The sequence below is a fragment of the Cajanus cajan genome, chromosome 1, assembly GCF_000230855.2.
Source record: "Cajanus cajan strain Asha chromosome 1, NIPB_CcT2T_4, whole genome shotgun sequence".
NCBI classification, from domain to species: domain Eukaryota; kingdom Viridiplantae; phylum Streptophyta; class Magnoliopsida; order Fabales; family Fabaceae; genus Cajanus; species Cajanus cajan.
Window position 1 is genome coordinate 89,706,744 of NC_138517.1, and position 14,196 is coordinate 89,720,939.

General features: G+C 28.2%; 1 protein-coding gene and 1 long non-coding RNA gene across 2 annotated transcripts; both read left to right on the plus strand.

Annotated features, from left to right (window-relative positions):
• The first annotated feature begins 4,541 nt into the window (after nucleotides 1-4,541).
• On the plus strand, nucleotides 4,542-7,505 carry LOC109803173 (gamma-glutamyl peptidase 3). The gene is made up of 4 exons (XM_020364625.3): nucleotides 4,542-4,981; nucleotides 6,750-6,905; nucleotides 7,018-7,185; nucleotides 7,286-7,505. Exons 1-4 carry the CDS (start codon nucleotides 4,670-4,672, stop codon nucleotides 7,385-7,387), a joined length of 738 nt encoding a protein of 245 aa, XP_020220214.1. The 5' UTR covers nucleotides 4,542-4,669; the 3' UTR covers nucleotides 7,388-7,505.
• A 1,754-nt stretch (nucleotides 7,506-9,259) lies between these two features.
• LOC114916243 (uncharacterized) lies at nucleotides 9,260-10,123 on the plus strand. The gene is made up of 2 exons (XR_014430850.1): nucleotides 9,260-9,571; nucleotides 9,712-10,123. It is a non-coding gene; the product is annotated as an uncharacterized LOC114916243 (long non-coding RNA).
• Nucleotides 10,124-14,196: the final 4,073 nt, after the last annotated feature.

Consider the following 14,196-nt stretch of genomic DNA (forward strand, 5'->3'; position numbering starts at 1 on the left):
TTTTTAATTATATCCTTAAAACTTTTAATACAGTCGTACATTGTCATTTATAACAGTTTCAATCGACCAAAAACAGAACTTCTTAGGCATCCAAATACAAAATTTTTACAAATTAAAAAACCTAATATACTTTTTTAGTATACTTTTTTAAATATAAAAAAAAAAAAACCAAGTCAGACTATATTATAGGGATAAAATAGTGTTTCTAGTTACCGGCCGAACAAATCTTGATCTTTAGTTAAAAAACATTAATATCAAACTATTTGTATTAATAATTGTTGTCATATATATATATATATATATATATATATATATATATATATTAATTTGAAATATTAATTAAATTATTTTAAATAATTAAGAACATATTATTTAGCTTCACCTAATTATTAGTATAAATATAAGGTTAAAGTAGTCTTCACGATACTAAGATAAGAGCAGACATAATTGAAATGGAAAAAAAAATGGTCGCAAGTGCATACTCCAACGCCAAAAACAATAGACTCTTGTGAAGATGAAGATGGAGATGGCATATTAATATTTAATATAAGATTTATTTGGACAAACTTCTATAAAAAAAATAATTATGTAAATTAAAATTTCAATAAGTTAAAATTAATTTAAATATAAATTAATTTGTACAAATTTTTGCATATTAATTTTCAAAATTTGACTTGTACACAAGTTAATTGTAGGTTTTAAAAGGATTCCATTTATTAATTTTTTTTTCTCTAAATATACTTTTTTTGTGGAGGCAAATCTAGTCATAGCTTTACAAGGAGGAGAAAAGTCTGAAAGGGATGTTTCATGATCTTTACGTTTGGGGAATATTGGGAAATTAAGGGGTTAAAGGTGTCGTGTGAATAAAATATTAATGGATTTGGAAGGTTTGATTGCTTCCAAGTCTTGTAAGTCATGATCTTTTCTTTTTAATCACAAGGATCCAATGCTCTTTGACAATGGTGCCAAATTTAGTGGCTTACTCATAACGCATTGACTTAATGGAAATAGCAAGACCTTCGATTTTGCTTGTGGAAAACTTTGGATGACTTTGGTCCTTGAAGACCAAGACTAGCATCGTCCCCATTTAAAAGCCAACCACACAGTCATTTAATTATCTTTAATTAAATCATATTATATATATATATATATATATATATCATTTTTTAATTAAAAATACCATCTTATCTTTATAGAAACAAACTCTATAGATAACAACTATACCCCCTTATTAAAAAAAATCACTTTTTAACAAGTTTTCTTGGGACAAAAATTAAATGTTATTTTTTTTGTATGATTTCTTAAGAAAAATAATAGCATGATAATATATTTTTTATTTTATAATAAAGTTTATTTAATGTTATGAAAAACTTACATATTATTGTTGGATTTTTGAATTTGATATCAAGCATAAAACTTCACTTTAAATTATATATAATTAATGTTAGAGAAAATATTTTTACACAGATATCTAATAAAAATAAATAATTAATTAATTATATTGTTCTATTTCTTAATATGATGAAGTAATAAAATGAAAATTTGTTGAATAATTGTATTAAATATTTTACATATGTGTATATATATATATATATATATACACACAAAATTACAAATTAACCTCATAATTTTTTTTTTGTTCTTTTTCTTAAAATTCGCTGTAATTTTTTCCTTTTGCTGTTTTCCTGAGATTAGAATTTGAATATATTTATTGATTTTTTATTTTATATAATCATATTTAAATTTTATTTAAAGCAATTGTTTAGATTTAACTAATGCATGTTAAATTATATATTTGGTATGTTCCTGAACTATTTGAAATTTTTTATCAGGTCCAGCTCCAAAAAAAATTTAAAAAAATTCTATAATTTTGTAATTTTATTTTATAATTGGGCGTTTAATTTTATCCAATATAAAATATGAATTGTAGTAAAAGAAATAGTTGAGAAGAAGCTCGTGTATAGGAAAGAAATCAACTAATTTATACCGAAATAAGCTCACTTGGTTCATGCATATGACACGAGTCTCTCCACTTTTACTAACTTTGTTGTATACATATATCATAACTTGCTATGTAAATTATTCTCTAAAGATTATATTAGTCTATGTGAAACTTTTTCATTTTGTAATATATATATATATATATATAGAAAAAAAAAAAGAATTATTTACTCTAAAAGTAAGTTTACTTAAGCTTACTCTATTTAATAATTTATGTTTTACATCAAAATTTAATGATTTAACGGTTGAATTTAAAGTTTTTATATAAAAATCAAGTCTGCAAATTTTTTAAAAAAATTGAAAACTATTTGATACTTTATTTAATTAATTTAAATCATTGTATAAAATGTTTTATGATTATCTGTCAATTTGAATTAATGAAACAAAGTATAAAATGATTTTTAAATTTCTTAAAGGTTTACAAATCTAATTTATGCATTAAATGTTTTAATTTCAACGATTAGATAGCTTAAATTTGATATATAACATGAATTATTGAACGAAATAAATTTAGATAAACTTACTCTTAGAATAAACGGATCTTTCCTTTTATATATATATATAGTAAAAGAAATTAATATTTTTATATGAAAGTACAAAGAAGAATTTAAATACACTTAACCATATGATGTAACTTAAATCATATATGTTAATATTTGGACTACAAAGAAGAAATTATATCGTAATATAACTTCAGTATTTTTTTTAATGCATTTACCATAACTTTAATATATATAAATTTATCATTTTCATGCTTTTTGTCTCTTAATTTATCTAATTTATCAAATATTTTCTTTGAAATTCTTTTATATTTAATTAAATAAAAAAAAATAAAACTCAATTAAAAAATGTTTTAATTTTTCACATAATATATTAAATATAAAACTTTAAATCTTTAAAAAATTTAGACATAATAAAGATTTGCCATTAAAAGGTCAACATAAAGATGTGATCACAATTCACTATTTAATTATTTTTTTTGCATTTAATTAGTGAATTTCAATTAATAATATAACTTCTACAATACTCTTTGTCTTTCAATTGTCATATTTTTTGGACGACATTTAATCTAATAAATGATCTCTTACAATAACAGCAGTTCAATTCAGCCACTAGTCAATCAATTGAGTTAAACTACTTTACTGTTTTTGTTATTTAAATAAGTGGTGGAGACTTTTAAGTCGCTATATGATTTTCTATGGTATAAATTGTTGAGAAAATCTATTCTAACTCATCACAATTTGACAACTGAAAGAGAAAGTCACTCAAACATAAGCTGCCAGAATTAAGTTGCACTAGCAAATCCGGTTGGCTCCATCCGCACTGATCCTCAAGTTTTTTTTTTTAATTTTTTATTTTATTTTCTAATAAGTAACTTTTTATAATGGCATGAATCTGACCATATAACAACATATAATTCACGATTGTAATTCATTTCGCACTCAAAATTATCTATCAATCTATGCATAGGATGGATACAGTTCATTTTTTTAAGTACACGAGAATTGAAAGTATACAAGTTTAGATTAAAAGTCAACTAATAGTTACATCAATACTTAAAAAAGAAAAAACATATCTATATTTCTCTTTTAATCTCATTTTCTGAAATAAGATTTACACCTCTTATTTTATTAATTACAACATTAACACAATGCGAATTTTTTTTTTTTGTTGTTCAATCTGAACCTGAATTATTACTTTTTATTGTCAAAAAGAAAATTAACTAGCTGATTTTTTATTTTTATTTTTTTGTGCTTAAACTTAAGAATAGCGTATAAGATACCGCGTTGGATCGCTCCAAGGAATATGTGCCACGCTGTCTGCAAGTGAAAAGAAAAAGATCCTTGCACAAGCAACGCTACATTATTTGTTTAAACTTGAGAAACGCATATAAGATAAGATTCCTTATGAGGGAAGAAATTTTAAAGCCATCCTAATATAATTCAATGCTATAATTTTGTTTAATAAAAATTGAGTGAGATGATGATCCTAAACTACGTAACTTAATTATCCTACACTACGTAATAGTTTATTGTGTCAGATAAGAGAATATGAGTCACGGAGAAAAATAAAAATAAAATATAAAAAAGAAAAGAAACATTAACGCGTTTCAGGTTTTTTTTTAAGGTTGGTTCATAGAATATTCATCGCTGTTAATCTCTTTGTTATGCTGGAGTCACGTTAAAGGATAGGATAATTGGTCCCAAGATTTAAAGCGACTATATATAAAAAATAGGATTTGAACTCTCTTAAGCGTGAATCAACTCCTACCACAAAACTAGGCGTTTGAGGTTAAGGTTTAGGCGCGACAGAGTGATAGATGAGAATGACGACGTGAGTAATAAGCAGAAGACTTGACAGGTGGTGTTAAAGTAAACGGAGTAAAAATAGTTGTAGAGTTACCTATAAAAAGCTGACACGTGGCAGAAATAAGAACATTCTTTTTTATATATGAAAAAAAGGAGGATAGTGTTGTAATATTAGGAAGGACAGAAGGGCAGTTTGTTGGGCACAAGCCTTTAAAACAGAGACCTGGCGAATTCCATGACCCAGTGTCTCCAACAGCAGAGAGAGAGAGAGAGAAAAAAAAAAAAAAAAGTTGTTTCTCTCCCTCTTCCCTCTGTCTGTGTGAGTAAGAAGACATATAATTAAGGTTGTTTGATTAGAGATGGGTTTGGGGAAGAGGTATGCGGTGTTAATGTGCGGTGAGGACACGGAGTACTTGATGAAGAATCACGGAGGTTGTTACAACATATTCGGGAGAGTTCTTGCAGAGGAGGGAGAAACGTGGGAGCTTTACAAGGTTGTTCAAGGAGTCTTTCCTCAACACGACCAACTGGCTTCCTATGATGGCTTTGTCATCACCGGAAGCTGCCACGATGCTCACGCCAATCATCCATGGATTCATGATCTCATCGCTCTCGTTCTCAAGTTGGACTCCATGCACAAGAAGATCCTCGGCATTTGCTTCGGCCACCAGGTTCCTACCAAAACTAACTTTTATTTTATTTATTTAATTAATTAATTAATTGCTACCCTTTTGGATATACTTTTTTATTTCTCTAATCTCTCTCATTTACCTTCTGTTGTCTGGACGCATTTAGTTGGAACATGTTATTGTTACAGGCACAGGGGCTTTAGGATTATTGAGGTAGATAAATATTAAAATATAGTACCATTATTGTCTATCCCTAAAAAGGAAACAGTAGGAATATTGATGTGGATAACTAATAACTTGTAGTTTAAATTTAATTAAACAAGAGCATCTTTCACCCACTTTCCCCGCGGATTAAAAATAGAATGGGTTGCTTCCAGCCTTCCACGCTTTTTTTAGGGTTATTTTCTTCCTCATCCTGATACGTTACCGAATTATAATGAAAGGATTCATTATTTTTAAATTTATGTTTGTCCGTTGCTTTCTGTTTTTCCATTTTACTACCTTTCCAGCACACATACGTGTTTAGTTAAGCAATTTGAAAATTAGTATAACTAAAAGGTGATGATGAGTTAGAGATTGAGGAGACAAGTTATTGAGGATGGATACGAATTGATGCGTGGTCCAGTTCTTGGAAGTTTAAGGTAAAGATTTGGAAGAAACAGTTAAGTTGTCGATGCCCTCGGTCTGGACCATACGCGTTGCCAACTTTGGGTGGTCCTATCCACTAAGATTTTTTCCTTTTCGAATTTTTTTTTTCAGAGTCTTATACAACTATTCTATGTTTATGTAAAATATTTATTAATTTTTGTTAATAACTAGTTTGATTCATCATATTTAGTAGATTTCTTCTTGTTTAACACATTCAGATTTAGTTTCTCTTATCGAACAATATATTAGTCAATTACTTCTTGTTAATCTCTTCTAGTTTCTGTCTAGATTGGTTTAATGAAAAGTGAGATCTAAAATAAATTTTGAAAGAAATTTTTTATTTAAATGAAAAGGTTATATATAATGTTTTTTTTATCAATCTGTATAGCTTTGTTAATGTATATATAGTTTTTTTTTTTTAAAAACTAACTATAAATTTATTTTCCAAAATTTAAACTTTATTAGTGTTACCCTGGACGTCATTTTTCAGCTGCAGAAGTATTTCGGAACTACTATTATTGTTTTTGGAATTTAGTGTGGAATTGTACGGCATGCTAAAATGCCATTTTCCAAATGGTCCTATTTGTCTATTTCGGTCCTAGTTCACTTCACTAATTTGTGGTCACCCGGCATTTTCAGATAAAGGGAAAAATAAAGTAAGGAAAAATGTAATTTTGCTTTTTAAGCGAAATTTATGACTTTTCAATATGATCATTTCATGGTGGTTGGTTTTTGCCGTATATTTTTAGTTTTTTATTATCTATTATGTATCCATGGATATATAGTGTACAAATATTAATCACATTTTAATAAATTCATAAATTTTACAAATAAATATTAAATGAATTTTATGAATTCAGTAAAATAAATATTTTACAATAATTCTTTTTTTAATTTCTTATTATGTGTCTATGGGTATGAGATAGAAAATACCTTTTTTTAATCGATTTCCTGTCTTTGGATACCTTTTTCTGCATCGAAGTCTTTGTAAAGTGTGTTGTATATTCTATTATGTTGAGTTTAGCACATAGTCGATGCATTGCAAACTCTCGATCTTTTCTCTTAATTTATTTTACTGCATTAGGTTAACCTTTTGTTTTATATATGTACCCAACTATATCCTTTACATTTCTGACAAGACAAAAGGATCATGTGTAAATAGATAATTGGGCGTGCATTGGGAGGAAAGGTGGGTCGCTCTCCCAAGGGTTGGGACATTGGTGTTAGAGCTATAAATGTGTCATCATCTTTACCATCAAATTTGTCATCTCTGAACCTTCCATCAAAGATTTCCATTTTCAAATGTCATCGAGATGAGGTATGTGTGTAGTTTCTAAAGCTTATTTTGTTTTCTTACATTCACAAGATTTTTTTTTTTTTAATTATGATAATATTAAACTGACTATGTGCAATTATATATATGAAATAAGATCCTAGAGCTCCCTCCAAAAGCTGAAGTAATTGCTTGGTCAGAAATGACTGGAGTTGAGATTTTTAGCTATGGAGACCACATGTTGGGAATTCAAGGCCACCCTGAATTCAACCATGACATCCTCTTCTATTTTACTGATCGTCTTCTTCAGGGCAATTTGCTACAGGTATATATGCTCATTTTCTTGTCATGCATTAAGGTTGTTTCTTTTGGTTATGGTTTGAGTTATATAATTACTCATTATGGATATATGTTTGGGATATCAGGAAGATTTTGCGATGGATGTAAAGGTTAAGGCGGTATTGCGAGAGCCAGATAGAGAGACATTGAAAAAATTGTGCTTCCACTTTCTAAAGGGTCAATTGTGACTAAAATAATTGGAGGAAACGTGTTTTTTGTATTTTACTTTGTATTATTGCTATTTGACTACGTGTTTGTAATTCATGTTCACTAGAAATAACAAACTAATATGATGATAAGCTCTTATTCCTTCGTGATAATTAGATAATATAGGATAACATGATTTTGTGTTTAAATATATATTTGAAGATCAATCGGTGCAAATGATCACATTTTGATCAAAACTTATATATATCATATATGTGAAAGACCAACTCCTGTCATCGCATTACTTTCCTCAAGTTGGTGCGTCACCATTGTGATGAATACCCAACTTCCATTAACTCTTGAACCTGTCAAGTGTCTGGTCTTTATAAGAATATATGTTGATTGTTGCTTAGTGGAATATAAGTCGTAACTATGTGACCCAGCTGTAATTAGTGCTCATCAACAAAGTGATAGTCCATTTCATTAATTATGAAAAATTAAATTTGACATCTATCTAGGTGTTGATTGTCAATTTGTCACCGTGGAGATCAATAAGACTCTCACATGTAACTTGGTTTGATAGTAAATTTTCATTATGAAAGATTGAATATTGACATCTATCTAGGTATTGATTGTCAATTTGTCAGTGGAGATCAATAAGACTCTCACATGTGAGAGTAAATTGTTGATATATATTTGACAAATATATTAAAAAAGGACAAAAATTTAAATATCACATCTCAGGAATTTAAATTTATAATTGTTTAATATAATTTTTATATTAAATGTGTTTTAATAAGAAATTAAAATTTTTCAACAAGAAATATTTAAACGCAATAGAAATAAAATAAAACAGTAAATTGTGATAAAATTGAATTTATAATAAGAGTAATTAGAAATTGATTCACTAATTATTTATATGCAAAATTTCGTTATTTTTTATTCATTACAATTATATAATTAAATCGATAACTTATAGTTGTATTTAAAATCTAATTCCTTATGTGAGAAATTTTAGGTTATTTAAAAAAAATCTCAATTTTTTGATGATTTTTATTTAACAATCCTACATTAAGATTAAGGATCAAAAGTCAATTAATGAGATTTATCCCAATTCCTTGATAATAAATGATATCAATATTTTATCCAGGTTGTAATTTAAAAAAAAATTTAATCTCGATTAAAAAATTATAAGATTATGATTATGCCACAATAAACATTAAAAGTATCAAAATAAAATAATTAATTGAATAAATACTTGAATAAAAATAGGGAAAAATTACACAATTCAAGTAATTACCTCAATATCCAACAATAGAAAATTTAGTCACTCATAATTGAAGATTACAATACTAGAAAGACTTTCGAGTGATCCGTGATTACTATGATAATCTAACAAAAACTCTCTCTAATTTCTCTAAAATTGTGCTAAGAAAAATGTTTTACTCTTGAAAAATCAATACAAAAATCTCTAGAAATCCTAAATTTATAATAATTTCTTATGGATTTTTGGGTGTGAATCCAGTTGCTCAGAGCATCCATGTTGCTTGCTCTAAGTGATCATGTAAATGCATCCAGGTGTGTTATTTGTCTTTACTTGCTTTGAATGAATTTGTCATAACTCCAAGTGAATTTCCATAACTTGAGCAACGGTTATATACAGTTTGGAGCGATGATTTCTTTTGAGACTTGTATCTTTTCAAATTATTTTCTCCTTGTAATATTTCAACCAAGAAAAATATTTAAAAAAATATATATAATATTTAAACAATTAATAAATTCTAAAATAAAATTATCTTTTAACTAAGTGTTTAGTAAAAAAAATTAAAAGCATAATATATATTAATAATTATGTTAATTGAATATAATATATATATATATATATATATATATATATATATATATATATATATATGTATTTTACAATTATCAACCAGTTTTATGCATCGTGAAACAATGTTCAGCTTCGCTAGAGGATCAACATATTGTTTGTTTCTCTATTTTTTAAGATATTAGTGTTACTTCTAAATTCATCAAATAACTTGAAATGGATTTTCTAGTTAGGGCAAGTAGCTTAATTTCAAGTCGTTGTTCTTAATGATGCTTATTTCTTAACCGGATGATGAGCTCAAGTAGAATAACCACAATTGTATCCTAGCGCTAGCTTCTGTATTAAGGATTGCATGGATTAGTTCAAAATGGGCATAAATCAAATACGAGTTCAGGTACATCAATTTTCCTACTAATCTTCTGTATTGTGGAAGATCATGATGATGTTCTTCTAATTTTAAGTACAATCCATGATGTAGTTATATAGAAAAGCTATTAATTTAAATGATTTGATATTTGTGTTTGTTTATCAAAGATGGAGGTTCATTTCTATTTTGAGTATAAAATTGCAATTGAAGAAGAAGAGTGGTTGGTTGTCGTGACTGTCGTGGTTGCCGACGACAAATGTGTGAAAAGCAAGAGGGAGAATAAAAGAAAAGGAAAGGAGGGTGAAGAAAAGAAGGGTTTCGCCACCGCCGGAAATCGCCTCCGGCAGCGCACGGTGGTTTCCAGCAGCTACTACTCACGGAGGTTACGAGAAAATAATTTTCTTTTACTAATTAGTAATTACTCTAACTCTTTTTCTTGCTCCGGTGGTTCTATGTGTAAAAATGGGATCTTTTAGGAAGCTGCCGGAAAATTATTTTTCTAACACAATTTATTAGTTTTGGACTTTAAAATTGCCAACTAATGATGCTAAAGTCACCGACACTATTTTATTTTTTTTATTTTTTTTTATCGATAAAGTCCTTGTTTTTGGTGGATTCCACTGTATTCTCTTTTGGTGTATCCCTCGCATGTGATGAGGATCAACAACGGCCACGTTTTAATACATACATGCATGCATATGTCCCAATTTTAATTTTAATTCCAATATTTTAAAACTTTCATTTAAAATCCTCATAGTTTTTCTGTTTTTTTTTTCTTTCCATGCTATATTTATTTTGTTTATGTTTTGGTCAGCACTTACTTTTTCAAACTCAATCCTAAGACTAATTTGCAGTAAATTATAGGATTAAAATCTAAACAAAATTAAATTGGTTATTATGAGAATCGAAATCTAATAAATAAATGATAGATTTATAGGGATAAAAAAAAACCAAGCTTTTTAAATAAATGGATCGGAACTAAAACTGAAGTAAACTATTGAAAAGAAAAATGTATTAGCTTGAAATCAGCTTAAACCTAAAACCTCTATTAAAAACCTCAGTCAAATCTATAAGTCTGTATAAAATATTACAAGATAAAGGTAATTTACCTTTTATACATGTCTATAAGATTTAGTATTTTTTTAATTGTGGCACTAGGTCGAACTACTTGAAGATGTTGAATATTCAAACTTACAAAGAAATACAAAACGTTTCTATAACTTACGTAACCAAGTTGAAAAAGGAGACAACAATCTGTGTGTATATAATTAGCACCGTAAGTCTACACTTTAATTAGTCTATGGGTGGTCCATAAATGGTAAACAATGATATGCATGACATGAACGTGTATTCCTGTGTCAAAATAAATCAATTATTGCGTGAATTCATTATTATAACTACTACCGTTCAAAAGTTCAATATTATAAGATAATTTCAGCACGGATTTATTAAGCTATTAGTGATGCCTATATATAGTACACTACTATGAATTGCTTGACGTCAAAATATAGTTGGAAAGCACTTCAATTAAAGCAAATACCATGTCAAACTTGTAAATTATGTGTCATTGATGAGACTTTCTTTCTTTCTTTCTTTTTTGTGGATACGACGAAGCCATGTAAGATATGCGTGGTTTATTAAATTTTACACATCAAGCATATCCATTATAGAATCGTGATGCAAATGTGTGAATGAAAATCAATCTTCGAGGGAAGAAATAATGATAGCAAAGAATCTAATTCTAAAGTAAAAAAGAACAATAACAATTATAGAACAACGTATATATAAACGATACCGAAGAAGGAGAAGAAAAAGTTGCACAAGGCAACATATTATAAAGGAGATATCATATATAATTTTATTTAATTTTAATTTTTACTAGCTGCTAGTCCCATCACACACTTTTTTTTTTCCATTACATTGTTCTTTGCATCTATTATTTTTCCGCCTATTTCCTCTCTCTCTCAGATGCATACACTAGCCTTTTGAGTGTGAATATATCTCAAAATTTTAAAATTTACTTGATAATTTGCTTAATTTTAAACAAAATATTATCTATTTGGGTAATATTTTTTTTTTTTAAAAGTTTTCATCCTATGACTTTCTTCTCTGTGTTTGAATCCTTAAAAAATTATATTTTGTAAAAAAAAAATCCTACTTCGGCTTTGAGTTAGTAAGGATTCGTTTAATCAATATAATTGAGTGGATTTCCACTAAACCAGCACTGAGTAAAATGCACGTACTACGTAAAGCACTGACATTTGTTGGAACTTAGCACAATACATAAGTCAATATAATTGAGTTGATAGAAAGAAAAAAAAAAAAAATATATATATATATATATATATATATATATATAGAGAGAGAGAGAGAGAGAGGGGTGAAAAAAGGAAGGGAGAGGAAAAGAAAAAAAAATGATAAAGATGTATCTTATTTTAGGTAGATTAAGATAGAAAGAGGAACAAGAGAGAAAAAACAGAAAAAGAAAATTAAATATGATAATCGAACTGATGAAAAAAAAATACATAAGAAAAAAACAAAGTAATAGTGAAATGGGAAAAATAGTAAATATATCTATACTATTAATTAATAGTAAATTTACATTGGGATGGCAGTGGCCTGATGGAGAGAATTTAGGTACTTCATAGTTGAAGCAGACTTTGAAAATACTATTAACTTGTGTTCAGATTGTACTGCACATCATCCGTGTGCAAGGTTGATTTATAATATCCATTCCTTTATGGATAGAGGTGTTGTTCTTGGTTGGTATCATGTTTTACGGCAAGCTAATCAAATAACGGATAAATTTGCTAATCATTAGAGATCCTTATGGAGAACTTGAGAATGTATAATTTTATTATTCCTTCTATAGCTTCAGCTGTTATGGTTGATGGTAACTTCAATTTTTCTCTCTCGTGAATTTAATTAATTCTGGTTGGAACCTTAGTCCCTCTCTTTCACAAAAAAACAAAAAAAAAAACTCATTTTTATGTATATAAATTTTGAATTAATTCACTCTTATAATTACCTCTAAATCATTTTTTTAATTATTATTTATTTATTTATTCTCTTTTTTCTACTTCAAAAATATTCGGTTTTCAAACTTCTCTTTTTCCAAACCCACTGTAATAATGTGGTTCGATGCTAATTAAACGTCTTCCATTACCGAAATTGAATTTTTTTAATGGTAATTCAACATGAGAGGCAATGTGGACTAACCATATCAAAATATGTTTTTATTCTTGTTAATGCGGTTGGTGGTAAGAAATCATGTGTCAGTTACAAATTTTGTAGGTTAGTTATTGATTTTCTTGGTGTACAAATTTTTTTTACTCCACTCTCATTGATACAAATTTTCAAAATCATTCTACATACTTCTTCACAAGATACATTCTATATTCTTAAAGCTTCAGCCAAGTTTAGCCTATTCTTCTATCAAATTCATTCACAACTGGCCTCTGAGCAGGACGAGCATGCAGATCTTCCTGCAGACATAAGCAATAACTCAATATGATTGGCATAACTAGAAACATAATGCAAAATCCACGTTCTATAAACAAATCACCACATTATTAACTTGAAAATATTCCTAACACTAACACACTTTGTCAAACTCACATAAAAACTGCCAACTTAGCATGCATTCTCACAATATGGCCAGCAAACAGAATGTTCTTCACAGATCTAGACATTGTTTTTATTCTTCTAATTTAAAGGCATTCTTTAATTGTGATCAGATGGCTATATCATGGCTGCAACAAAAGTAAACAGGCCTAAAAAAGCTTGATTTACGTATAAGAAATGATGTACAACAATTCGTATGATGGAGAAAGAAAGAGAAATTTAAAATGCAAATATGCAATAAATGATACGATAGAGAAAAAAAGTTGTAAAAATTATTATGTCAATATTTATACATGTATCATTACTCTTTACATAAAGATCACATAATAAGTATAATAATCATTGGCATGCATGATACACAACACAGGCAACAACAATGATGCATGATTGACATGCATTATACTTGTCGCAAGGTGGAAAATATCTGATTGACAAAATTGAATATTAATATATAGAAAGTGGGAGAGAAAGATGGAGAGGCTCACCGGTGGAGCCACGGCGAGGCATTTTTCATATAAAGAATATTGGGAAAAATAGATAATTAAATAATATATAAATGGTAAGCAACACTTCTAAGAGCATTTTCAATGGGGGCTGGTTATAAGCAACCCCTGTGTCACATCACTGTCACATCTCTGGCTCACTTTATGGGTTGCTTAAATTCTACATGCAACTCTGCTAAAATTTAAGCAAGACATAAATTGGGTCAGAGATGATGTGACAGTGATATGGCACAGAAAGTTGCTTATAAGCAACTCGTAGATGCTCTGACATTATATTTAGAGTTGCAATTGTTTGAGGTGGTCACGGTTGGGGCGAGACGTGGCGGCTGGCGATTGGTGTTTCTGTGATTTTGACGTATTCACGTTGGGCTGAGTTGGATTGTTTCTTGCGGGGAGAAGAATAACGTTTTTAAATTTTTTATAGCAAATCTTTATGTTAATCCTATACTATTTTATAATTTTACTATATCTAATTTCTTTTAGTAGTGTGCTATGCGTAGTTTTAACAAACCCTGAACCCTACAT